Source organism: Gasterosteus aculeatus, chromosome 16, assembly GCF_964276395.1.
Source record: "Gasterosteus aculeatus chromosome 16, fGasAcu3.hap1.1, whole genome shotgun sequence".
In the NCBI taxonomy this organism is placed as follows: Eukaryota; Metazoa; Chordata; class Actinopteri; order Perciformes; family Gasterosteidae; genus Gasterosteus; species Gasterosteus aculeatus.
Window position 1 is genome coordinate 13,763,711 of NC_135704.1, and position 25,986 is coordinate 13,789,696.

Sequence of the window (25,986 nt, forward strand, 5' to 3'; positions counted from 1 at the left end):
CTTCACCTCTCTGCTCCCCTTTCTTTTTCATTACAACTGATATACTTTGGGTGAGAGCCCCAAAGTGACGTTGTCACCCTTGTGACCAGGCGAACGGCCGCCCCGGTTACACACGGTTTGGGATGTAATGAGGGCGTGTTAAACATTCCACTAGATTTATTAAGGTCGGTGTACTTTATGATGTTCCGTTGTGTGTGGAACATTTTGTACTTCTGAATAGCAGGTGTAATCCCAGGGAAATTAAAAAAGGTGATTAAAGTGGGGTTCATGAGCTGCAATGAAAGAACATTGTAGTATCTGAGCCCTTAACAGCACACATAGAGAGGAATTACAGATTTCTTCTCATCACATTCATTGTTCTGCACAGGTGAACGTTGTCTTCATGTAAACTAGCACCTGCTCTTTTGATAAAACACAAGACTTAACAGGCAATTCGATCCTATTTTTGGCACATCACAGGTCACGATACATTTGAACCCTTTGAATTACTGCTGCAAATTGAATGGAAATAATTCCCTTTTTGCGTATTTTAATACGGTTAAGTGGCTGATAGACTCAACTAGACTGACTGTGACCAGGCGTTGTTTTGTCTAGCTTGTCTTTGGCTCCGGCAAGGGTCACTTGAGAGCACTTGATTTAGAAATGAGAACGAGCTCATGGCGAAGAGAGCAGGACGCTTTGAAGTGTAAACGAGGAGTGGGAGAGGAAGAGGAAGAGGAGAGATCATTTGAAGTTGCACTAAATTGCAACACAAATAAATAAATAAAGAACGAGGAGACGCGAGCTGATGTAACGTGAAGAGGAAGGAATCTAAGAGCAGATAATGGGAGCAATGGACTGAGCAAAATTGAAGAATCAAATCCACCAGCAGAAATGAAAACCTATAGTCACTTGTGCATTGTCCTGTCAATACAACCAACATGTTTTCTTAGGTTTCCACAGAAACCACACTGCCAGCATCTAGAATCAAGCACGTGTTGGATGTACAATTTCTAATTTGCAGCAGGACCGTCACCTGCGCAGAAGCTGCCGGCACAGCGTACAGTGTGGTTGACGGCTGCCACATTTCCCAAAGTGTTCCGGGTACAGTGCTGAAGTGTGTCAGCGATGAAAGGACATTTCACAAACAGCTGTCCTTCGCAGCAGCACTCGCCACCAGATGTGATCTTGAGAAGCGGTTGTTCCTGCTGCTGTGCTGTGACATAATGTCACTCACTCACTCGGTTATCGTCCTGTAAGTGAAAACAGGATGCAGGACGGGACGAGGGACGAGGGATGATGATCCAATTAAGGCTTTCTGTATTTGGTGATGCTGGGAAATACGATACCTGGAGTTACATAAATATACATGTTTAATTTGGTAATATTTTTGAAAATGTGTGAGATTTCCATGATTCTTTTTTTAAACAGCCTATTTTGAAAGCTGCATTGTTTATATCAATATTCCCTGGATGGCAATCTCCTTCTCCAGCGCCGCAGCCAGACATTGCAGCTCATTACTATGCCGCAAGCAACTGTCAATCAGTAGAGCTGTGCAGGAGGAACGTGCGTCCCTGCTGGTGCACAAACAGGGTACTTTAAACCGTACAATTTTACAGATAAAGCTAGTAAACTTAAAAAACGTTGCTGGTGGTTTGACCTCATGCTGATGTCACGCGGCCGAAAATGATCACAGTTTTTTTTTTTTTTTACTGGAAACAGAGTCAGTTGCTGTCGATCTCCAGCAGCGCAGATACAGCACACAGTGACCCTCCTCTATTCAGGGCACAGCTTGAAGATGAACACACGTTTAAAAACACGCACTGGCTGCGGTGCTATTTGCCACAACAGAACAGTGAGGTTGAGGAAGACAAACTCTTCTCCTTACATAGACACATTTTAAATGTATGCGTCTCCTTCTTTTCACCCCTATCTACAGTATGCGTCATTTCCTCACATCACTTTATTAAAGGCGTCCACCATCTGCCTTAGTCCATCTGTAAGAAGGCTGGATCACTAGAACATACATCTGATTCACATTTGGGTGTGAAAATCCACACACAATGCTTATTATCCCACGGAGAAACTTCCCAAATCCACTTCTTCCTACGCTGCATGGGGATAGATATTAACTGCATCTGCTTGTTGTAACAAGCCGTTTCTTTTCTCTTAGCATTCATACATATTTCACATCTTTTCAGTCACGTTACTACTGCAATTCATCCAATACATTTGGAATCCGGGGATTTCTCCCACTGTGCTCTGGATTGAAAGTTAAATTGATCTTGTGTTTCCATTTTGCTGCAGATTGCTTTATCAATCGGCTTACTCCCTTGACTGCTGTTACAGCAAAACAGCCCAAGTGAGTAAGAAAGAGCTGGTGTACCACGATGTACCGCTTTCTGCACTACATTGCATTAGGTAGACTGGCACAATTAAATGTGGCTTTCTATATTACTGATTTTTCACAAGGTGTCATATTGAGCATTAGTCAATATTGTGTTACGGTTGTGTGGATGCAGATATTTCACTCATCTTGGTGTCATAATTTAATTTTTTTTTAATATTACCCACGCAGTGTTTACATAAAGTATTTGCATATGAAATGGCATCTGGTACATTTATTTCACATGATCTCGTAACAGTCTAGAGAGCACATATTGCAGGAGTTTTAAAGTAGAGACAAAAATAATTTAGATGATATACTTGTGGACCTATTGAGCAACGCATATACAAAAAAATATAATTCTTTGATTTAAATCCAATCATCCTTTTCATCCTTTGTGAGATGACACCTTGAAAACAAAAAGTGTATTGCTTATGTACAAACCAATTTCAACCCATATTATGACTCACATCCATCAATCTATCTGCGAGGACAGTCCTCCATAGCTACGCATTGTGCCACATTATAAAAATAAAAAGGCTCCAGTCAAATGTAAAGGTCTTGATTTGAATTTGTTTGAATCCCTGTCATAACTGCGCCGCTCAAATAATCGGTTTCACTTATACAGCACAGAAGCTAATCTGACTTCTTTTTTTCGTGGGAGCGTTAAATGGTCTCTCCCTCATACGCCACCCACATATTCACGTTTCTCAAGATCCCACATTGAGTCTTCTTCTATCTGGTTAAAAAGGAACACTTCAGCTGCCATTATTTATACTTGATGGATTTGTTTTTCATTGCAAAATGAGTTGACCCGGTTCGGACGGTATCTTTGCAATTCCCCATACTTAAAATCCACATGACAAATCTCTGTCGGCGAAATTAGAATTTGGATGGCGAAAAATGAGGTCATGAGCCAGAAAAGACTGGGAAACTGTTCAAGTGTTTAATATGGAGCCTTGTCACACCAAAGTCGACTGTTAGCATCACAGCCCTATTTTACACAGTAAATATGAGTGAACTTTAACTACCCCTCTGCTTTTCATAATGGTTAACTTCCATTTATTGTCATGAACACTATATTTGCCTATTTTGAATTCTCTTCTCCTTAAGCCGTCGACAGTTCTTATTCCGACCATGAATGCCCAAATTGTCGGTGCATGAGGCTACAAATCCATGGCAACAAGACTCCACGAGCAGCACAGCCTCAGATGAGACGTATGGACGAGCAGCGCACTGCTCCATTCTGCGTCTTCTGCATCCTCCAGAGTTACATTTAGAAGTCAGTGTATAGAGTATTAGATCCAAATATCACATCAGGTCAGAGTGGTGCTGACTTACTCTGACAGCAAGCCGCTGCTCTCTCTGATGTGTTTTTTTTAAGCAGCAGATTCAACAAATCGAAAAATGTGGGAAAACCAAATAAAGGGAATAGAGTGCCGCAACGACAGGCCGTGCAAGAGCAGCCGAGGCCTGCACCAAATACACTCTTTCGTTTTACTGAAACAGATTTCTTGTAGGCTGTTGAGCAAATTAAATCCTTTACAGCTTGACCTCGTTCCCGACAGAGTCGTGGCAAAAGCAACATGAGTCCAAAAAGTGATTCGTCGTTCAGAAGTCTCCAATAGAGCGGAACAAATGTATAAACAGGGTTTCTAAGGTTACAATTTTGGCAGTAGAGTTGCTTTTAAGTTGGAAAGTAAAAATGCAGGATATTCAGCTGCACGTGCAGAGGTCACGGTGGTGACCTCATATCTAAAATGTATGCGTATTTAGATCTACCAAAGTTAGCATCCTTACCGAGCAGTGCCTGGTGGCCCCGACTTGCACACGTTACCCCCTTCAGCTCATGAGGCGACGCGAGTCACCGTTAAAAGTTGCGAGCGTTATTTTCTCTCTTCAGCAGTTTGGTAGTGATTTAAATAATAGTTTTTGATAATTGACCTATTCTTTTTAGTTCGCATTAGATGAATGTGAGAAAAAAAGGTGAAATGGTCTTTTTTTAATACTGGACTTTTAATGAAAAATGACGGAGGCCGGTTTTGCCGTTTGGTGCTGTGTGTGATCAAAGACCACTTTTGGGAGACTGAACATTTGAGAATGTTCAGCCGTGATGTAACTTAGTTTTTGATTTAGTTTGCCTGGAATATTCTGCCCCAGCTTTCTAACGAGCTGAGCAGAGTGTTGGAGCTAACAACGCTTCAGCGCGGCGATCCTTCATGCTCGCTCTTGCAAACACTCAGCGTGTTTGGCCAATTAGAGAAAGAGCCTTCTGTGTGTTAGAAACCAAAAGGATTCTGGGTTGTTGTCTTCAAATGCCTCTTTGAGAAAAAAAGACAATAACACACACACACACACACACACATTTGTACTTTTCTTTATTATAATGATTTGATTAAAAAAAAGGGTCTGCTAATTTCTAAAGGCATCTGTTTAGTGTAAAAAGTTGTATTAATGTTCCAATGATGCAAATTTGATTCCGCGTTTTCGTTACATATCAGTGTCACTCAAAAATCACGAAATGCCATCCGACATCAGCACCTTTCCCTTGACATTCAGACCCACGGCAGACAATGTATTCATGTTTCTGCTTCTGTTGTTGAAGGACGGATCTAATACAAAATAAGAGCTTCAGTATATTGTGTACTGGAAACCCCCAGTGCAACTGTTTGCAAGAAATCATAGCATTCTTTTAAAAGTAGTGACACAACAACTAGGCCACTTTCACTGCTGCATGGCTACACAGCGTATGGCAATTTGGGGAATGAAAAAGTCTAAAGCGTTGTATTTCCCTGGATAAAAGTAGACAAAATAATCTTTTTTCTTAGAGAAACTTACTCCGTGTGCCTTGAAGCTTTTTTTTCTTCCTGTAATTGTTAGTTGTTTCATTCCTTTTCTAGGTAATAGGCACCGCGGCAATGAATCCAGGTCCTATTGAGGTGAGACTGGAGCAAGAAGTCACTCAGGCAAAGATAATCCTGCAGCGGCGTGAATGAAGAATTACTCTCTCACTCTCAGTTCGGGGCCACGCCGATAATCACGGCTTAGTGTATCCCGCGACATTTCACAGCGGAGTGATCACCATGTTCATCTCATGTCCCTTTCTGGATTCCAAAACCTCGGACTGTGAAGTAGGTTTTCATGCATGGCAATATTCAATGTAGCAAGTTTATGAGAGTGTATCCTCTTGCATACTGCGTGCTATTTTTAAGCACGTCTTCAGATTACTTTACTCCGACAAAGAGGAAGACGTATGTCTGTTTCTTTTGGGGAGGTTAATCCGGAAACATGTGGCTCTCCACATTGGGGACGACGGGACAGAAATTGGGAGACAGTGAATGCGTCATCCCTCACAGCGGTAAGAATATATTTGACCCTGAACTGTGACAGACTCGATGCATTCAGGACAGTTTTGAAAGCCGGGCGCTTCTGGTAGGCTGAGCGGCGATAATCATCATACAAGAGTAGAAAGAGAAAAGAGTGAGTCAAAGGCAAAGAAAAATGATAGATGAGGGATCTGAAGTGTAATGTAAACACCCCAACAAAAGGGGCCACGGCTAAGAGACTTTATCATAGTATTTATAATAATTGACTGTAAGGCAGACAAATGCTTCACCCAACCATTTCAACTGGACCTCAATCTGAAACATTTATTCTTTTATTCACATCCTCAAAGGACAACCTTGTCCACAATCAAGCAAATTCACTTTTCCATGCTTTCACACAGTGGCATTTTCAGGGGGACAATGTGGGACATTTGAGTCACATCTTCAGGTATTGTTTTACACCCTCGGCTGTCTTGACAGGAGGTTCTGAATCACTTGGCAAAACACTTCCTTCACCTCCAGCTGCTCCTCAAAAGAACAACCTACCAGCAAGATTAAAACATTAAGAGCAGATATCTCCAATAATATCTAAATCATGCACTCGCAATGTTAAAAGAAAAACAAGGAAAAACACCACTGACAAAAAAATAAACAGATCACTAGGCATTGTCTCTGCATCCATTATTTAATAGCAAATGATCTGATTAAAGCTGGAGAGCAGAATATCATCTCGGTGCAATGTTGCCATTACCCAGCCTCTTTTTACAGATCCTTGCACAAACCGAGGAACAAAGTAAGCACAGACCTCATCCAAGAAACAAAACCCTGCTGGGATGCTTCCATTTGATCCCGTCTGCAAACAGAGCCAAAGCTGTAACGAGTGAAACAGGACCGTCAGATATCTGAATTTATTTTTGGTTATGAATGAATTTGATCCACCGATATTGCACTTTAAAGGAATAGTTTGGGGAATACACCTTTTTGTTTTCCCAAGCAAAACACACTGAAACTGAAAACGCCGTGTTTTATTTGTGTGCAGCCTAACTAATTCAAATATTACTCCCCTTTCTTATGTCAAATAAAATCTGACATCAGACGGAGTATCTGGAAGGAATGTCAAGGTAAGGTAAATAGAAAACACGCCTTGGGAAAAGGTCAGTCAGTCGTTGCTTATAAAGTGTTGGTGTATTGAGTTACAATTTAAAAAATGATCAACTCTCCCTAATTCAATGACAAGCTCCAATGAACAACTTGATCCCTCCTGCCTCAGAAGGAGATGGGTTCAAAAGACCAATGGAAGTTTGGCTACGACCTCAAGGACAAGGAGCTGCTGGGAATACAAACCACTAGAGCCCATAGCCACGTTGAACAAGAAAGAAGGCCAGGTGGTGCTGAATAGCTGTAAAGGCTTGAGAAATATTTATTTTTCCTGCAGAAAAAAAACACTCCCACCTCCTTCCAAAACCCTCGCCTCCAATCACTGCAACGCTGTGTGTTACTGTGCCCATTATGAGACGTCGATGATGGACGGTGGCCTCGTTTCTCCATCCAGTGAGTAGGTGAGTGCATCAGTGCCGTTCATCAGATGGGTATTATGCACGTTGCTTTGTAGCACGCATGCGAGAGGGAGGGCAATTCCAAGATTGATCCTTCTCAACTTGGTGTTTCTATGTGTGGCAGCAGCAGCAGCAGCAGCAGCCACCCCTGTTATCCTGTTTGTGAACCCACCAGTCAGATGTTTCACTCTCAGGTCGCTGTCTTTGCCCGGACTGAGGGAGCACACGAGTTATTCTATTCACCAGCTCCCTTAAACACGAGGATGCATGAAACAGCTTGTGGACCATCAAAGGACACTTGAACATGCCAGTGAAAGGCAGACTAATGAAGGCACACAGCCCCATAAGGCACAGTGACACAGGTTGCATCTAAGCCTCCCACACCGCTAATTGTTGGTGATAACAAAATGAAAACTGTGATTCAGAGTGTATTTTAAGTAGTTGAACTTCACTCGGGGAATCGTACTTTCGCAGACAAGGACGAGAAAGTCTGCCGACATGTGCGATAAATGCAAAGTGATTCTTGGCATTGTCGTCGCACAGAATGCTCAAAACACCCTTCCTTTGACGGTGTGACGTCAGCTTAGCTTGGAGCATTTCCCAGCACAGTATTATATAAAGAACCTCAAACCCTGCTAGCAACATCTATTGGATGGATGGCCGTGCAATTTGGACCATACGGTCAAGGTCCTGTTATCCATTACGCCATCAATAGGTCAGAACACACATTTCCCCCTATGTGCGTTGTCATTAAATAATACCTTCACTAATTCGGATTACTCACAGCCTCAGCTGTACTTTGTGTTTAGTGGACCATCATGACCACAACCTAAAAGGGTTTGGTGAACAATTACTCATGGCCATTTAAGGATTACTTTACGGTTCATTTTCAATGTCACCTCTGTGACTTACAAGCAACCAAACTACAAATACCAGTCGAGGAGCCCCTTTTACCCAAATAAAAAACAGCACCTCTTGATCCGGCTACAATAGTGTAGAAATGTTGGTGTGAGTGGATGCCTGCAGAGTGGGCTGTAATGTGATCAAAATGCAATTGCACTGCACTATAAAGCATTTAATGTTCGATTTTTGTTGGGACCGAGTCTGAGTGCTGGTTATTCAGCTTGTTGGTGGCGGTGGCACCGTCGTGTAATGTTTTCCTGAATATAAAAGCTACTCGTGCAAGAACGTTCTCGTTGAAATATTTCGTAACAGACCTTCAGCTCTTGAAACAAACGCTGAGAGTTACAGTAAAACAGCAGGTCGCGATGCAATTTAAAAATGCCTCTATTCTATTAATGTATTATATTCCGTTATAGCCTGTTTTACCACAACAGAGAGCTGGACATCGGCAGGGAATAATCACGTCGCGATGCCGCTAATAAGCCGTGTGACCGGATCTGTCTCTCCTACACAGTCTCACTCCCAACTCGTCACGTTGTAACGCTGGGTCAGTGTCCTTAAGCTTCAATCCAGGTGCCCCTCTAGTCAGTGTGTCAGGGACAATTCATGCTAGAGGTTTACTCCATGCAGTGCTGAGTGCCAACGTGTCGGCCTCTCTTCATGACTAATAGCCGACGACGGAGAACGCGGCGCTCTCACGTATATACAAGTGTGACCCAAGGTTGTCCTTCACTACTGTTCCCACTCTATGGAAAGAACATTTGGTGAAATGATTTGTGTTGCATTTGATTCACAGTTGTGTAGGTGGTGAAATAGCTGATTTTTTCTTGTGGAAGTAACGGAAGGCAGTTAACGGTCTAAATGCTTGTATATCTAAAGGCTCTTTTAGCAAATTATCTTGTGCAGTGGGAGTTTAGGAGACACAAAAGAAGATTTTAAACACCTCTAAGTTCAGAGAATGGGTGTCCCGCAGACTTTTTTTTCTTTTTGAATCAGTGAGTGGATCAGATTTGACACAAAGCATACTCTCGCTGTCACACTGATGATTCACAATGAGCCCTAATCAGAGCTGTGTTGTGACACATAAGAGGCCGGTATCTCTGCAGGGGTGTCATCACGGCTAAGGCATCTTTTACTGATCTGATACTATGCATCCTCCCAACTCCAACTCTGAGTCAAATACCTGCAAACCCGGAGGAATGAGGATAAATGCACACTTTGATGAAAGTGATTTTAAAGTACAGAGCGTCCTCCCTTGGTGCACTTAGCGTTTCTTAGAGGTTGCGTCAAATCTCCAAATTGTGTTGAATTCGTGGTTCACAGAGACAAGTTCCGAGGTTCAACATGTTAGTGTTCTCTTTGCAAGCGTGTTCTCCTGTTGTCTGATATGCAATTCACAACAAAAGGAGTAGTACTTTATGTGCTTATATTTCAAGTTTGATGGGTTTCCTCAGCATTCATTTTACTCCGTCTACAGTGGTATGAACGCAAAGTTCATCACACTGTCTGTTGTTTAAGTGGTGAGTGGACAAGAATGTGTTTTTCTGTCTCTTATAAAAGCAGATGTTTGGGGTTTCAAGCTCGCAATAATCTCTATTACATCCAATAGCTTTTTCATTTTGAGAAAATCCCTCCGTCTCTCTTTCAAAGCTTTGCAACAACACAATGGCGTAGTGTGGCCAGAAAAACAGCACTGAATGAAGCATCGGATTCTCGGTGAGACGGCCACATTGATGTGACTGCCTATCATCTGAGCCATCTGAATGCCATTTTAACAGACAACCCAGCATACGTTTTCAGAATAGCTGCAGATTTTTGTGCGGCAAACCTATTGACTTAGTTGCATAACTTGCGTGATGGCGTGGAGGAGTGGGTAAAATAAGGATATACGGTTAAAGGTTTTGCTGTTGCAAGCTAATTGGAAGCCTTTTACGTGCCGTTTACTACCATTTTGAAATAGTCTTGCAATGTGTCTTGCGATGTGTAATTGTTGATAAGTCGGTCAGCATTTCACCGGCTCATTATGGAGTGGAAGGCAGTGACAAGCACACATGCTTGACTAAACTGTGATCATCGTTCATTAATTCATTTGGCTGTTTTATCTTGTAAAAGTGACAAGATGGGAGAAAAAAAACTGTCATTGCTAATTAGCAACAAAGATGGTGACAGTCATCAACGCATCCGGGGAAACCCGAGCGTGAGTATGAAGCTCCAGCACGACCGAGCGACGAGTCGCATAAGACGGAAAGATGATCTGAGGTTCGGTGATGTTCGGTGCAGACGTTTGGTTCCCTGCACCGACAAACGGGACTGCCGTCTTTGAAGGTGACAGGAAAATCGGTGTGGCTTGGCATTAATTCGATGACGGATCAAGATCCCGCTCCCAAGTGCCTGGCAGGGAGTTCAGACCGCTCACGGAAAGTCCCTCTTTCCATTCCATGAAGTCGTGGAGCATGATATTAATGTTTTTCTCCTGACAGCTGCATGTTGGAGATCTCAGGAGAGCTTGATAAGCCCACTCAGATATCTTTGACTTTATCAGCCGGCAAGGAGCGGCATGCAGGTGCTGGTGGGGGAGTTGTATCCAAAAGTCTTTTACTACACCTTTTCTTACAGAAGGATGTATTTGTCATTTAATACACTGCTTTTTGCACAACTTCACAAAGATATCTACATTTTAAGGCTTCTTTTAGTTTGCCTAGATTTCATTATCATATTGAATTTGGTTTTATTGAAACATAAAGTTCCATCACCATGAAGAGATACATGCTTCGTCGGTTGATGACAGATTCAATATTTTAACACGCATAAAGCTATCGTAATGGATTAAAGTGCAAAACAAAAAGCATTTGGTGAAACAATAGTTGGTCCCCCTCTGATCTTCTCCACGCTTCATGAACACAGTCCCACATGAGACTGAGCTACTATTTCATATTGTCTCCCCACGATGTGTTATTTTGTGTACCAACATTGTATGTAAGACGTGATGAAATGCATAGTCATTATTTCAGCTCCAGTCTGTATGTTTTCAGGGACAGAGGGATGTATATCGCTGTGCATAAAAGAACGGCGTACATGACTTTTGCCCCACGGGATCGTTTGGGTTAAAACAACGGTGGAATAAATTGACTTTGTGTGCGGCTATTATCGTTTTATTTAAAAAAAAATGCACTGATGATTGTGTTGTGTGTTCCCAGAGTTACTCAAGCACAATCCTCCAAGAGAGCAGAAGGGCTCTTATCCGCCCACCGTGGCTGGATGAGGAGCCCGAGAGCAACGGTAGATTTATTTTAGGACGGAAGACTCCATTATTTTCTTTTCTTTTCTTAATTAACTGGGGTTTGTTTGAAGCTTGTGGACTGTTGTAATGATTCGGCGTTGCTGCATTTATTTTGAGGGACAGACCTTGTCTTTCTATATAATTGACTTTAGAACCGCAGTCCTCAAAGAGTCGCTCACACTTTGCAGATTAATATTAGCACTTATCCGTCAATAAATGGGAGGTTTGTCCAAGATTCAACTGATCTCATGGTAGAATATTTGACTCTGTCAATGCTTGATTCCATTTAGGTTTTCTTTAATCATTTGGCTGCAGCGTTTGTGTTTTTCGTGACTAATGTGAGCTTCACTGAAGTGTTATTGTAGGCAGCAGCCGTCATACTTCTTTATTACTGTTGCCAAGAGTCTGCAGTGCAGAAAGCGCACGGCTTAATAATCTATTCATTATATGATTCATCCGTATGATGTTACTTTTTTTTAAACAAATTAAAATCGGCAAATCAACACAATATGAGAAAATCCGACATTTCTCATCACGGTTGAAAAAGAACAACGGATTATTACAAGTAAAACAGAAGGTTCTCTTTAGCACAGTATAAGTCAGTTAGTGTCGGCTGGATCAGTTTTTGGCAGTTTGGCATCTCTCCTGTCGATTCTCAATGCATAACGAACATGTTGAATATCGAACCACAAGTCCAACCCAACTTTCCTTATTTCTACTTCCATAGCCCACTACAAAAAACAATTTCCAGTACATGCAGTCAGCAGAGGGAATTTGGACATCAGTCAATGATTTCTAAGATGAGACAAAGGGACTGCACATTTACATAATACCCAGCTAGAAGACAAGCGGAGAGCTGCGGCGCCAGAGGGAGGTGAGGGGAGCTGAGAGATTGATGGAAAATGCAACACTACACCTCCAACTGGGAAAAAAGGGAGCCAGCAAATCTTATAAACAGTCCATAATCACGACCTTCCTCCAGACCCCTAAAAGAACCCAAATCACGTGAAGCGGGAAACTCTTTGATGAACCTTTGTGTTGCCTCTGCATAAAACCCGCACAGTTTTCACACTCTCCTCCAGTGATACTGTGAACTAACTTGTTAAAGTGAGCAAGGTGCACATTGAGGACATTGTGTACTTTTGCTATAAATCCACTATAAAGCCTCTGCTTTAGGACATTTCATTTGTATGTTTAACACATCTATCAAACCGACCTGCATACCACCAGACCTACTACACATTTGCATTAAACGAGGGTGTTCAGGTCCACAGATCCTGTCTGGACTGAGTTGGTAAAGCTCCAGAGTGATTCCTCTCACCATGGTAACACATTAAGGAAAATTGGTTTAAATTGTATGGATTGAAATGTGTCAGCATGCTGAGGGAGAAATCCTAGATACTTTTCATGTGTAAATACATTTACAACAGAGCAGCATTATCTTTTGGAAAATGACTTTTTTTTCCAACGATTAATTAAAAAAACTTCGATCAAAGAATATGATAATATTTGTCTGTGTTATTAAACTGCTATATAGTCTCTATTTACAGATCTTTGCAGCAAATATCCTCTGATGGGATCCTAAATTAGGTTTAAAGAACAATAAAGATGGTCCCACTGACACTGTGCAACTTTGGGTCTATTTTATAAGAATAAAACTCAACATGTCGCATCGACCTTCTGGAGAAAACGCCTCCTTATTAGCCCCCCTTTTTTTTCTAGAGGGCTGTTATTACTCTTATCTTGTCTTCCCACCTCCTCCTACTCCTCACTGACGCACCTCCCTGAGCTCTGTCCACGGGCTAGCTGCGCGCTCCCGCCTGCGCGCTCCCGGCTGCGCGCGCTCCTCTCAGTCGACACGGCGAACGGGTGTCGGCGTGAACGTCGCCGAGGCGTTAATGGACATTAACTGGGAATGCAATGCCGCTCGCCCACCGCCTGCTTCCTCCAGTCACGTATCCTCTGCAATGGAAGCCGGGTAAGTTCATACTTGCACATCTTCTGACGGACAGTTTGTGAATTCATTCCACCTACAATTGGGAAGTAATCAGAGCACAGCTTTAATTGATGCAGTTTCCCTCTTTGCCATTCCAATCCTCCCTTCGTCAACGTTGCATCTCTGCATTTATCCAACAGAGCACCTACTTTGCCTCCACCTTTGGTGCTGAGCAAAACTAACGTTACTTTAATGCATGTCATGAGATAAAGTCAGAGATCTCTCCATGATCCTATCTATCAATATATCTTCATAAATAAAGATAGACAATCTGTTAACGTGTTTTCCTCCCGTGGACTACACTCTGCATGCAATACAGAAAACCTCATTCAGCTGTTGTAAGAGGCTGATTTGTTCAGGATTTTGACAGTAGACCTGGCTCACCGAGAGGGAGTAACGATGGGAGATTCCTCTTCTGGAGGGTGAGACTGAAAGCAAAGACTCTCCCTGTGCAGCGTCGGAATGTGTGTTTGTCCGGCATGCTGCATCTGATCGAAATGAACTTCGACTTTGACTTTATTAAAGGACACAGGACCCGCCTCGGAACCTTGTTTGCTGCAATTATGCAGTTCTTTGACCGGCGGCGGATCCCACTTGGGGAGGTCTCTTGGACCAACCATGGAAGATCAAACCCACAACCGTATATGAAGTTTGATCAAGAAGGATGCTGTTTTCTGTAGAGATCTTATGAGAAAGGGGGAGCGGGGAGCCGTTTCAAAGGTTGTTTTTTTTTTTTGTGCATTGCAGCGTTCGTGCGAGATTCAGTCCGCCTGAGACAGTGAGGGGATCACAGGGGTGAGCGATTGGCAGTCTCCTACTCCTACATTGCCAGGAAAGAAGGAATTGCGGTTCTGTGAAGGGATGAGAACAGTTTTTTATACGATAGTTTAACACGCCACTCACCCCTTCACCACCATGACCCGATACCTCAATACAGAAAGGAAACACCATCCCATATTGCTCAGTGGTATTGGATAATTACAAGTATATTTGTCCAAGATACAAATGTATATCTACGATATAGTTACATGTTGGTTGTAGCTGAGGACATAATATAAGGAGCCTTTCATTTAATGCCTTAAAATATTGGAGATGGGCTCCGCACTGTGCTCTTTTTGGCCCAGGGGACGCATTTGCTCCTGCTACTTAATTACAGTGGGAGGGTTATCGTGGAATGACATTAATGGACACTAGTGGTAGGTAGCCGGGGCAAACCAAGGACACATAGTGGCTCCTGATGATATAAGGCCCCCGAGGAGCAATGATTCAGCTCATCCTGTAGCACCCTACCAAGTGGACCGTAATTCGTTTCCGTGTAATCTTTCCTTCTTTAGGCTCTCGCTTGCTTCTGCAAGCAGCTAATTTCACTTATACTATTTGAAAAATTTGAGTTTCTCTTAAACTAACAAATTGAGAATGAAACACAGTTTATCAAGAAGTGAAAAAAAAACGAAACAAAAGAAACACTTCATGTTTCCCACTCCTCTAATTCTCCCAGAGTGCATTTCTAAGAAAAAACAAGAGTTTCCGAGAGATTCATTTAAATTCTGTATTACTTAAATATCTGCACATCAAGGAGCACCAAAGTGAGAAATGAAAAAACTGAATTTGAGAAGTCCTGAGAAGGGAATATTTCACTAACATTGACCATACGACTTACAACCTCTTACTGGCAAACAAAAGACTGTAGCCGCCAATTCAAATGTGTAGAGGACAAGGGTGATTTAGTGATTTAAAATGAGGGTTTACCCTCTATTTATGTTGTGCGGGAGTGAGGTGCTTGGGTAAATGTGTTATGTTTCTAACCTTGTGGATCTAAGTGGTGAAGTGAAGGTTAATTGATCTAAAAGGTTCAGAATATCTGAGCATGACTGCATGACGGGTTGGACAAACTATCCAGCTGAGGATTTTCAATTAGGCTTACAGTGTTTTTAAACCACTGTTACCTTCTTGCTTTTGCTCTACTGATGTTTTCAAAGAATTCAGTCTAGATCAAAATAGAGGGTCTTCTGTTCTTTGGGTGTTCCCTGGCTGACATTCACTCTTATATATCAGTTTGTCCTTCTCCGGGACAGAGCTGTCTTTGCCTCATAATATAATTTCATTAGGAAAAAAGCAGCCGGCTTCTGCACTGGGCTGAAAATGCACTGACGGTCCTGCCACGTAAATTAGATTGACGAGATTTTTTTTTTTTTACCTTTTTCTTGCCTTATGGAGCTTTTAAGTGAGCTCCTGCGGTCTGGCTGTGTCTCCCTGGCTAACAAAGCCCGGGCAGACAGATATCTGACGTACAGGTTTTCACTGTAATGTCAGACAGATATCTGATGTACAGGTTTTCACCGTAATGTCAGAGGGGAGCACCTCCATCTGGACGCAGGGAAGCTTGAAGGCATTTGAGAAGTCACACGCACCGGTTCCTTCACAGGGCTTCTTGTTATTGTATTGCGGCAGCACCATCAGAAGCAGGTGGAGGTGGAGACAGCACTCATTGGCCTTTGGCTGCCCTGCCAGCAGAAAGGAATTCTGGGATTATAGAGTACCTGACTTGGTGATGGCGAACAACCCACTAACTTTGAAAAACCTGGAGGCGCTTCATCTAATGGAATGGTTCAAGTCCACAAAAGTTAATTGACTCCTAATGGAAGAGTAAAAGCCTCAAAGCCCCACTAGCGGCGCCTAAAGGCTGCGGGGTCGACGGTGGTGGAGTTTGACATAGAAAATGCATCTTGAAGAAACCCATTGTGTTATTATTACCCGTCCGTCCATCCCTTCTGTCCCGTTTTGGACCACTCCATATTGATGGACTTGCGGGCATCACATCCATCCTGTAAGTGCTGTCTTCCCAAGAAAATGATTTAATCTGGTAGAGGACCATGTTTATGTTTCTGTTGTAGAAAGCTCGTGCTTTGAGTTGAGTTATTTTTGCAACGTTAGGGGACTTCATTTTACAAAGTGCCTCCTTACATCCTCAAACTTCTCCCTTGTCCTCGTCATAATGATACGGACACTTTTGTCACTTTGTCACATAGTAAAAAAGGATTTGCTCAAATGACTGATGCTGTGTTTTTTTATTTGTCTAGTTAAAGACAAGACTTTTCCCTCTTTTATTAAATCCAGTAACATTAAAGTTATGAGTAAGATTGGTCAGTTAACATCTAGATTTGGGTTCTCCACTTCAGGTCAGCAAAGGTTACTATATGCTTGTTGGAAGCCACCACAAATTAACATTTTTGAAGCATTTTTGGGATCGTCTGTGGATCGTATCCCTACAAGTTACCCTGCAACTGCTCTCAAATCTGGCAAGTTCAGATGCCTCATTAAAACATGGATCACCACCACAACCAAACCAAGCAGAAAGGGGCTTTTGGATGCACTTTTCTACGGCATTTGAAGGGCAGACAGAGTGACCAAGCAACATCACCATCCTCAGAGCTGCTGGGATGGCAAAGTTTGTCAGAGTATAGTGCTGCAGGGCAGTGTACGGTACGTCATTTATTCTGCCGACAGGCTTTTAAGTGAACTAGTTTTGTAATAGGATCAACACAAATGAAGTGTTGAAATAACAATGGCCTGGCTTGTGCAGCATTTGTCCATTACTCATCCCATGAGGACTCGCGGTGACCTCGGCAACTGATTCCAGTCACTTTCTAAACTCTGCGTGTGGGAGGGCTGTAAATGCAGGCAGGATAATGCGTGTGTGAGTATTTGTGTGTCCTGCGTTTATGTGATTGTGATCACTGTGGATTTTCTTACGAGAGGATCACCGCAGCTTATTTTGTGTATTAGTTGCACTGCACACGTATGACCTAAAAGCACAATATGCATGTTCGGTAGGGTGAATAATGTTTTGTTTGTGTGATTCAAATTGGGCTGAGAATACTTGTTTCGTTCCCCAAACAGTTTTCGGTTTAGTTTTCTACCAAATTGTATCCCTTGTACATGCAGAACAAGTGATCTGGAAACAAATCCTTTGATTTTCAAATCTACTCGATCCCAAACAGAAATTCCAAGATTTTAGTAAACTAATTGTTTTTTAGTTTGTGAATAAACTAGACTTGATAGAATGATATTAGAGAAGTATTTCCAGACCAATGTAATATCATTGCAATTCAGTTTTAAAAAAGCAGCTTTTAGGTGCCCTTTTTAAAGTCAGTTATCAACACTCCTCGCAACAATTATGGAAGTACAAATAAACACATATGTAGGCTACATCTTGCATCTGTTGGTGTGTAATGTGGTGTAAGGAATTTGCCCCCGTACCGGCCTAGCGTTTCATTTTCATTGTGTATTATCAGCTAGCAGTGGTAAGCTGAGTAGAGGCTAATAGACCTGCAGAGAAGATTACCTTTGAAATCTGTTGGTCTTTACACCTGATAACATAATTCAATTGGTAATTTATAATATATTCAACCCCTGCAGCTATGTTACTCTCAAGCAAATTGAAATCATAAAGCTGCACGCTGCTGCACTCAAAGGCATTTTCTCTCACCTTGCAGGTTTTAATCTCACAGTGGAAAACACACAGCTCACGTTAGCAGCATATCAGAAAATAAATCAGAAACGTCTTTGGCGTTTCAAGAGGGGTCCATCATTCATTACCATGAACATGTTTGTTAATACACGCTGTATGGCCAAAACACATGCGCACTAACTCCTCTCATAGACCCACCTTGAACAATGACCCACAGAGCGTGCCAAAAATCTGCTTGTTTTATTTATTATTTCCCAGTTTCTATCCGGCATTCGTACATTTCCCAACATCCCTCTAATTGAAACATTTATTACCGGAGTGTGCCAGAACTGTACAACCTTGATCTGCATCAGAAAACCGTAAGGAGACTTACTAAATATGGGTCTGTTTCGAAGCAAATATACGCTGTAGTGAACACCAGCCGTAATACCAAAGGTATGTTGTTGATGTCGATGCTGTTTGCATATTCAAGCTCGCTTTTAAGACATCAGAATATGCTGCTGAACACCAACCGTTTCAATAAAAGAAACAAAGTCCCACCATCTTCCTCGTCGTCCTCAGGTTTGCTTGATGGAGGTGGCATTAGTGAGAGAAAAGAGGACCTGCCATTAAAAGTCATTTGAACTGTATTTCCGCATGAATTATGTTTATCTTTTTACGTGGACGCCCATCAGTTTAGCTATTTGCTTAATTGCCTCGACCCAGTCCATTTACACTAAGGTGCCCTCATTATAAGGAAACTCATGTGGAAATTAAGTGAATATTGGCAGAGCGTGCATGGAGTGCACTGGTTATCTTGGTGTTTACGTTAATTCCTTCTCACATAATGCATAGGACATTTTTAAATGGAGAAAAATGCTTATCATGTTCATACAAATTTCTTTAAATTTCCATATGATTGAGTTCATATACATATTCATGTGACTGACTGCTGTACACTGTACATGTTTGCAAAAAATTTTTTAAATTTATTTTAATATACATTTTAAACTAACATTGGTTTTTGCAGTAACTATTTGACTAATATTTTAATATTAATGTATTACCCATGCCGGTTGGCAACTTGGTAACAAAATGTCGGCGGCTATCTCTAACAATTAGTTTCTACTCTTTTATAATGTTCGTAACTGCTGATGGCGTTTGTGCTGCACACACTTTACAGCACACATTTGAACTTAACACAATTGCACTTGTGAATAATTTAAAATGGAACCACAAAGTATTCCTCGGCAGAAAACGAATGCCTTCATGGAGTCCAGAAGAAACAGTTGATGACAGGTACCAGTAGCAATTAACTGTTTGCTGTACACTGTTTATTGTAATAATCATTTTTTTAAATGTGGTTTAAAAAATATGGTGTTACGGTATTATCTTAAAGATTTAAAAAGACTTATTTATGTGTTACTCAATGATAGAAGTCGGTCACCAGTACAAAGTTGTATAGTGATTTAGTCATACAAGTGTTTTGACACAGCGTGTCAACTTTAGAGGACAAATTAATTTGATATAAGCTCAAAATATTGAATCAGACGTCTCTCAACCTTCCAGCATTCTAGCTCCTCCATTGATGTTCTTTTCCATCCATTTATAAAAACTTGATTGAAGTTTCTGCACACAAGCTTTATCACACGTGACCAACTTCCCAGATGCATCTTTCATGTTACGACCAGGTAAATGAACCCGGACTCGAGCGCAGCACACAGGAGTCACGGGTGAGGGTTTCCGGAAAATAACTGATTTATTCACACAGAAAAGGTGCACAGGGCCGGGTTGAGTCTGGTGGGGGTAATGACATCGGCGAGCAAGCAGGCAGGTGGGGATTCAGGAACACTAGGGCAAAAAACAGGACAAGGTGAGCAGAGAACAGCGTCTAATCCAAAAACGGCCTGAATGTATCAGACTTTGACACTTTGACTTTGACTTTGTTAGTTATTTTTCTCACTGGTATGTAAGTCCAAGACAAGCATGATTTTGTGACCTCAGATCATATATGCTCCGACATGTAACCTCCAGTGCACATACAACGATGATGATTATGATTTTAAGACTCATTGCAGTTAAATAACACATATTTACATAATTCACCACAAAATCAAAAGGATTAGTTCAAACAGTAGCATTCAAGTTCATGCAATGGTGTGTCTTAGAACTATATCATTCAAGATATTGCAACAAGTGGTGGTAAATACAAATATCTGCAGCCTGAATATCATCTAAAGCAATTAAAGGTGGTTTACACAACTCAGACACTTGCAACAGCAAGTCTTTATGTGACCAATTATTGCCCCTGTGAGTATTCACTGTACACAACACAATAAAACATGTACCCATTTGGATCTGGTGAGCGTTTAATCAGCTACTTCTATCTTGTGCAGTGAAACACCAGCTGTGACATGCATGACGTGATTCACTTAACACAGTTCAATGAGTGAGAACAGTGACTGCTGCAAAGTGGACATGGCAGCAGTTGAGCCCATTCAGGGTAATTGGAATGAATGATATCAACCCTTTTGTGAAAGGCAGGCACGAGTATGCGGTTAGCACATATACAGTTAATTCAAGTCATTTTGATCCCAAATGGTGGTTACTATTTCTTTTTTTTTTATGAATCCCTCTTTACCTTCCCTAATGTATGCCATTTATTTTAACTTTAAAAATAAAAACTGTTTTTCATTTTTTTTTAGAGGGATCTCTTGTTCCCTTGATGGTAAAACTTCTTGCCAGCTTCAATAATCTCCACCACCAAAATAATTAATAAAGCAGATGACAAGAGATAAAGAGACAGACTGTTAAATGAATGATGTTGTGCCATCTTGGGATGCTGCAGCTAGTCATCTTTCCAAATCTGTCCGTCACCGTTTCACAACTCTCCTCCTGCACAATAAAACACTTGGCAGCCAGAAGTCTGCCTGGTCCAAACCGTTTGTGTTTCAGAGATCGTTCTCCATGTGACGTGATGTCAGAGGAACGTTATTCGCTTTGGGGACTAAAACCTCTGGAAATTGGAGTGAGGGAATATTTTCCACCTACCTTTGCCTCGTCATTCTCCTTGTTAACTGCGCAACCTGAATCCGTTCATCACCAAATGATTAGTCTGCAGCTTGGTATCACAGCTACATAACAAACAGGTCTTATCTGAAAGTGATCATGTATGAAAGGCAGTTTACACCTGAAGGGAGTAAGAAGGATCGTAGCCGAAACCCTCTCACGCCAGACAGAGACTGTGTGTGTCCCTTCCATCCGGCAGGAGGCCGGGGTGCATCCGGACGAAGACCTCACGCCAGCATAACCGTTTCTTCCCATCTGCAGTCGGGTCCACAACTGACCGACTCTATTTACACTTGACACTTTCAAATACACTTAACACCTTCACACGCTTGTGTAAAGTATAGTTATTGTTGCTGCCTGTGCACTTTATTTTTTATTATTTTATATTCTATTGTACATTTAATTGTAAATTATTGTCTGATTGTCAGATACGAGACACATTCCTTGTATGTCCAACATACTAAGAAAATAAATAAATGGTTCTAGAGGTTCTGTTTTACATACAGTTATTTGATAAATCTGCTGTTATCTGCAGTTACACAGCCAAAATGTCACTGAACAGTATCAGGATGGGCTGGTTCTTATATCTCGTCTCATTCTAAATAATGCATAGGTCATTAATATGTACTGTAAAAACTAATTAGAAAAATATAATTAAATAATTATGATTTGAAGCATCATCGAATGATTTGTCAGTAAGTGAATTGAGCAGTTTTCTCTGTATGCGGAATTCCTGCAGGGGAACTGTGTTTGGTTTGAGTGAAGCAGCGAGCAGACTCACTGGAGCTTATCTTCAGATGGCCTTGAACAGAGACAAAAGCAGATGATTTTCTATTGTGCACATAAACACTGACACTGTAAAGTCCCGCTGTTAATCCACGCACACGTATGTGCATGCTCAGACGTACGCCCTCATAGACACGCCAACTATGACACTGTTTATGTCTAAATATACGTTGGTGCACAAATAAAAAAAATATTTTCAGATACACAGCTGAGAGCACTTCAGTGCAGCGACACAGTGAGCAGTATTTATCATTTACACAATTTTATTGTCTTTATAGACTGAAGAAACAAATATGCCACAGCAAGGCAATTTCACTAGAAGAGCTTTGAAACCATTTTAATTTGTGCCAAGGCAGCGTGATGTACTGTTCCTTCTCAGCAAAGGGCTTTATCACAGATGTTGGTGAAACTGACCTTGACAATCTATTAGAAAACATTTGCTTACTGGCCGCAGCTGCTGTTATCAAAACTACCTCTGGCCCTGTTAAAAGCGGACAAGTTGTGTGTGCAAGAAAAATACTAAGTAGGTATTCATTTATTTTAGAGAAGTTTAAAGAAAACTTCTAGCGATGGTGCTATTTGGCTCTTCAATAATTGAAAGGTTCCTCATGTCTGTATGCTTTATAATCTGTATAATTCTGTACAGTAACACCATCCCACCAAGCAAAGGGGGCCGAGGGATGACAGTGCCCACACCTTGAATTAATAAAAACAATACTCAGCAAATTCCTCTGCACTACCTCCTCACGTCTACACTGTTTAATTCGCACAATATTTTGATAAAACAATTTCAGCTGCCTCGATAGAGACCCGGGAGTCAGAGTTTGGCTGCCTTTGCTCCACCGCAACACTAAGTAAAAATACTGTACTACTTGTTGCTACGGCGACGGTTTCTAGTTGTGTCTTCGGGGTACCGTGCGAGGCGAAGGGTGAAGGAGCGCGGCGGTGACAGTCATACAGAGCACATTGATTTAATCAAAGCGACTGTTGGTAAATCAATATATTTTTCAAACTAGCGGACCCGCAAACATTTGTTCCTAAGAAGCCATTCACTGCGGTTGCTGTGTATGTGCACGCGCACCCTGGCTGTTTCGTTACTTTTCCGTCGTACCGTCTTCACCAGCTCTCTTTTGTTTCCTCTCTCGCCCAGGTGTTTAAGAGTGGCAGAAGTGATGTGATGGCAGAGCGAGGAGGCAGGACAGAGCCGAGGAAACGGTCGGCTGCACACTGACAGACTGGGTGCAGCACGTCAGAGCCTGGACAGGTAGGAGGGGATTGCTGGATGTGGCCTTTGAACACAGTTCTTAATGTCCGTTACCTTTCAAGCAAATTTAAATAGAAACTTGAATTTCATCCAACTCTCCATGTTTATGTATGAAGTGCAGAAAGTTAAATCATTGGCGGTTGCTGTTGGAATAATAGTACAATTCTCTAACATGCTGACTGACGGATTTAATTGCATGCCAGATTATGGCCAGCAAATTAATATACACAGCAGTAAAAAAAGAATTAATTAACTCCAAATGATTTGTCTCCTAAATAGCCTTTTTTTGAAAATGTAATTTCCCTAATCTCCTGTGTGTCTAACGCACATCTCCCTCTCTATTCCGCCTGCAGAATGGATTTCCCCAATTGCACTGAGGGGGTGTTTGCCACAAACTGCAGTGTCAACGACTCCCTGGACACCACGAAACTCCCTCCGAGTAAGATCCTGCTCACCATGACCCTGTCTGCACTGGCTATCCTGACTACATTCTTCAACTGCCTGGTGATCACCGCTATCGCAGTCACCCGCAAGCTGCACCACCCAGCCAACTACCTCATCTGCTCGCTGGCCGTGACTGACCTGCTGGTGGCCGTGCTGGTCATGCCCTTCAGTATAATGTACATCCAGAAACAGACCTGGCTCATGGGCCAGGTGGTGTGTACCATTTGGTTGAGCGTGGACATCACCTGTTGCACGTGCTCCATTCTGCACCTTGCCGCGATCGCCATCGACCGTTACCGGGCCATCACGGACGCGGTGGAGTACTCCCGCAAACGCACCGGGGCCAGGGCTGGCGCCATGGTGGCGGTCGTGTGGCTCTTGTCCATCCTCATCTCACTCCCTCCTCTAATCTGGCGGCACTACAGCGGGGATTCAGAGCAGGAAGACCAGTGCATCATGATGCACCATCACATGGCCTTCACCTTGTACTCAACCCTCGGAGCGTTCTACATCCCCCTGATGCTCATCCTCATCCTCTACTACAAAATCTACCGGGCTGCTCAGACCCTTTACATGCGCAGGGAAGCCAGCCGGGCAAGCCGTCACTCGTGCATGACCAATGGGAGCATGATCCCTTCATCCTACCCTGCTGGAGAAGGCGCCGACGACGGCGGACCTCCAAGCCCGGAGCCCGTAAGTCCGAGAGAAAAGTCCTTCTCTGAACCCTCCACGGAGGAGCCTCCACGTGAACGGGTGCGTGCATCGGTGAAGGCGTTCCAGAGCAAGTCGCGCCGGAAGGAGTCACGTACGGAATCGCGCAATGAGTCACGTAGGAGTCAGTTTTCCCAAGGGCCGCGGATCTCCGGCTCGCGGGAGCGAAAAGCTGCATCAACGTTGGGGTTGATAATAGGGGCTTTCGTTGTCTGTTGGTTGCCCTTTTTCGTCAAGGAAGTGATTGCCAACACCTGCGGTTCTTGCAGTACTTCGATGGAGATGGCTGACTTTCTGACATGGTTGGGCTACCTCAACTCGCTGATCAACCCCCTCATCTACACCATCTTTAATGAAGACTTCAAAAAAGCTTTCCAAAGACTCGTTAGGTGCAGTCACTACCTCTGATGGCACTGGCATTCCTGCGCAGCAACCCATCTGCACATGGAACCAAGAGGGGCGAGAGTAAAGGCTGTGGCCTACTGACTGAATAATGACTGTGTGCCTGAGAGACAATAATGACTGACCATCATCCTCAGATGCTCCAACAGGCCGAACAGCACCAGCAGAGCAACGAGCTTTCAGCCTGTGATTCTGTCAATGCTCATTGGCGTGTTTGAAAGGACACTGACATGCTGGTTTTTCAGATAACAGGCCATCGCTGACCTTTTCGAGGGCCGGGCTCTGAACGTTACTGATCAGCCCTATTAAAAGGCCTGGAGGTAGCTGACCATTAAGGCTTTTCCATTTAATGACCTCCCATCTCTCATGTACCAAGCTGCTGGCTAACGTGTAAAAAATACCCAAGCATACTAAATTGTGATTTCCTGTGGCTCCTGCTGTTATAGAGGGTGAGTGACGCGGTGATTGTTAACAGAAATTGTTGTTGAATGTGACCCTAAAAAAAATATAAATTATATATTTATATATTTGTAGATTGTTCAAGTTTTCTGTCAGGTAACGGAAGTGATACCGGCCGGATCCATTCGACAATTCAAACGTGGAAAAGGTTATTGACTGCCTTTCATACATTTCACAGTGCTGAATTTAATCTACTGTAAATGTTTTAAATGTTTAGGATTAACAGCTAAGAATGCCTTGAATGTGAATAAAATGTTTTATGACAAAAGACCAAATCATACCTTTTAATTACACATTCTGAATTTTAAAAGAAAAATACTTGGTGACCAATATAAATATGGAAACTGTCTAAACTGCCATTACTTTTTGACAGGGTTTAAGGTACTACTTTAAGTCATGTTTTACACAACCTGTATGCTCCTTTAAGTTATTTGAGGAGCAATGAAACCCCCCATATGACTCACACGCCGTTGCCACCATTAGGTCAATGAATTTGAGAATCACCAGTGCAAAAATACTCATTACTTGAAGCCCACTCAAGTACTTGGAATAAAGCTACTACTTCTTTACAGCCTCCAAGAGGGTACACGATATGTTGATGGAAATATTGTAGATGAGTCATGTGCGAGGGTGTGCTGTATGCCAGAAAGACAAAGTGTGTCATACATGCACATACTGTACATCTTACAGTAAAACGAGTATTTGTATAATGCTTCTGTCTTGGTATCTCACTGTTTCAATAATCAATAATAAACTGCCCACATTTATATGACGTCCCACTGATCTTTTCTGAGTTACTGATTCATTTCTCCTTTATGAGTGTGTGCATGGAGAGAATGATAGCAGGAGTACCATTAATGACAAGCTATGTTAAAAAAAATGAACATTGATAGTATATACACTGCAACCCAATATTTTACTGCCCCATTCTATTTTAAGTTATTTCCATATTCTGATGTGATGCTGCCCTCTTGT

At 42.3% G+C, this 25,986-nt stretch overlaps 1 protein-coding gene across 1 annotated transcript; it reads left to right on the forward strand.

Annotated features, from left to right (window-relative positions):
* The first annotated feature begins 13,237 nt into the window (after positions 1-13,237).
* htr1fa (5-hydroxytryptamine (serotonin) receptor 1Fa) lies at positions 13,238-25,774 on the forward strand. The gene is made up of 3 exons (XM_040202289.2): positions 13,238-13,408; positions 22,882-22,995; positions 23,349-25,774. The coding sequence occupies exon 3, from the start codon at positions 23,350-23,352 to the stop codon at positions 24,556-24,558; it is 1,209 nt and encodes a 402-aa protein (XP_040058223.1). The 5' UTR covers positions 13,238-13,408; positions 22,882-22,995; position 23,349; the 3' UTR covers positions 24,559-25,774.
* Positions 25,775-25,986: the final 212 nt, after the last annotated feature.

Bases quoted from the DNA above. Each gene is read 5' to 3' on its own strand.
- htr1fa (XM_040202289.2), top strand. From the start codon at position 23,350: ATGGATTTCCCCAATTGCACTGAGGGGGTGTTTGCCACAAACTGCAGT.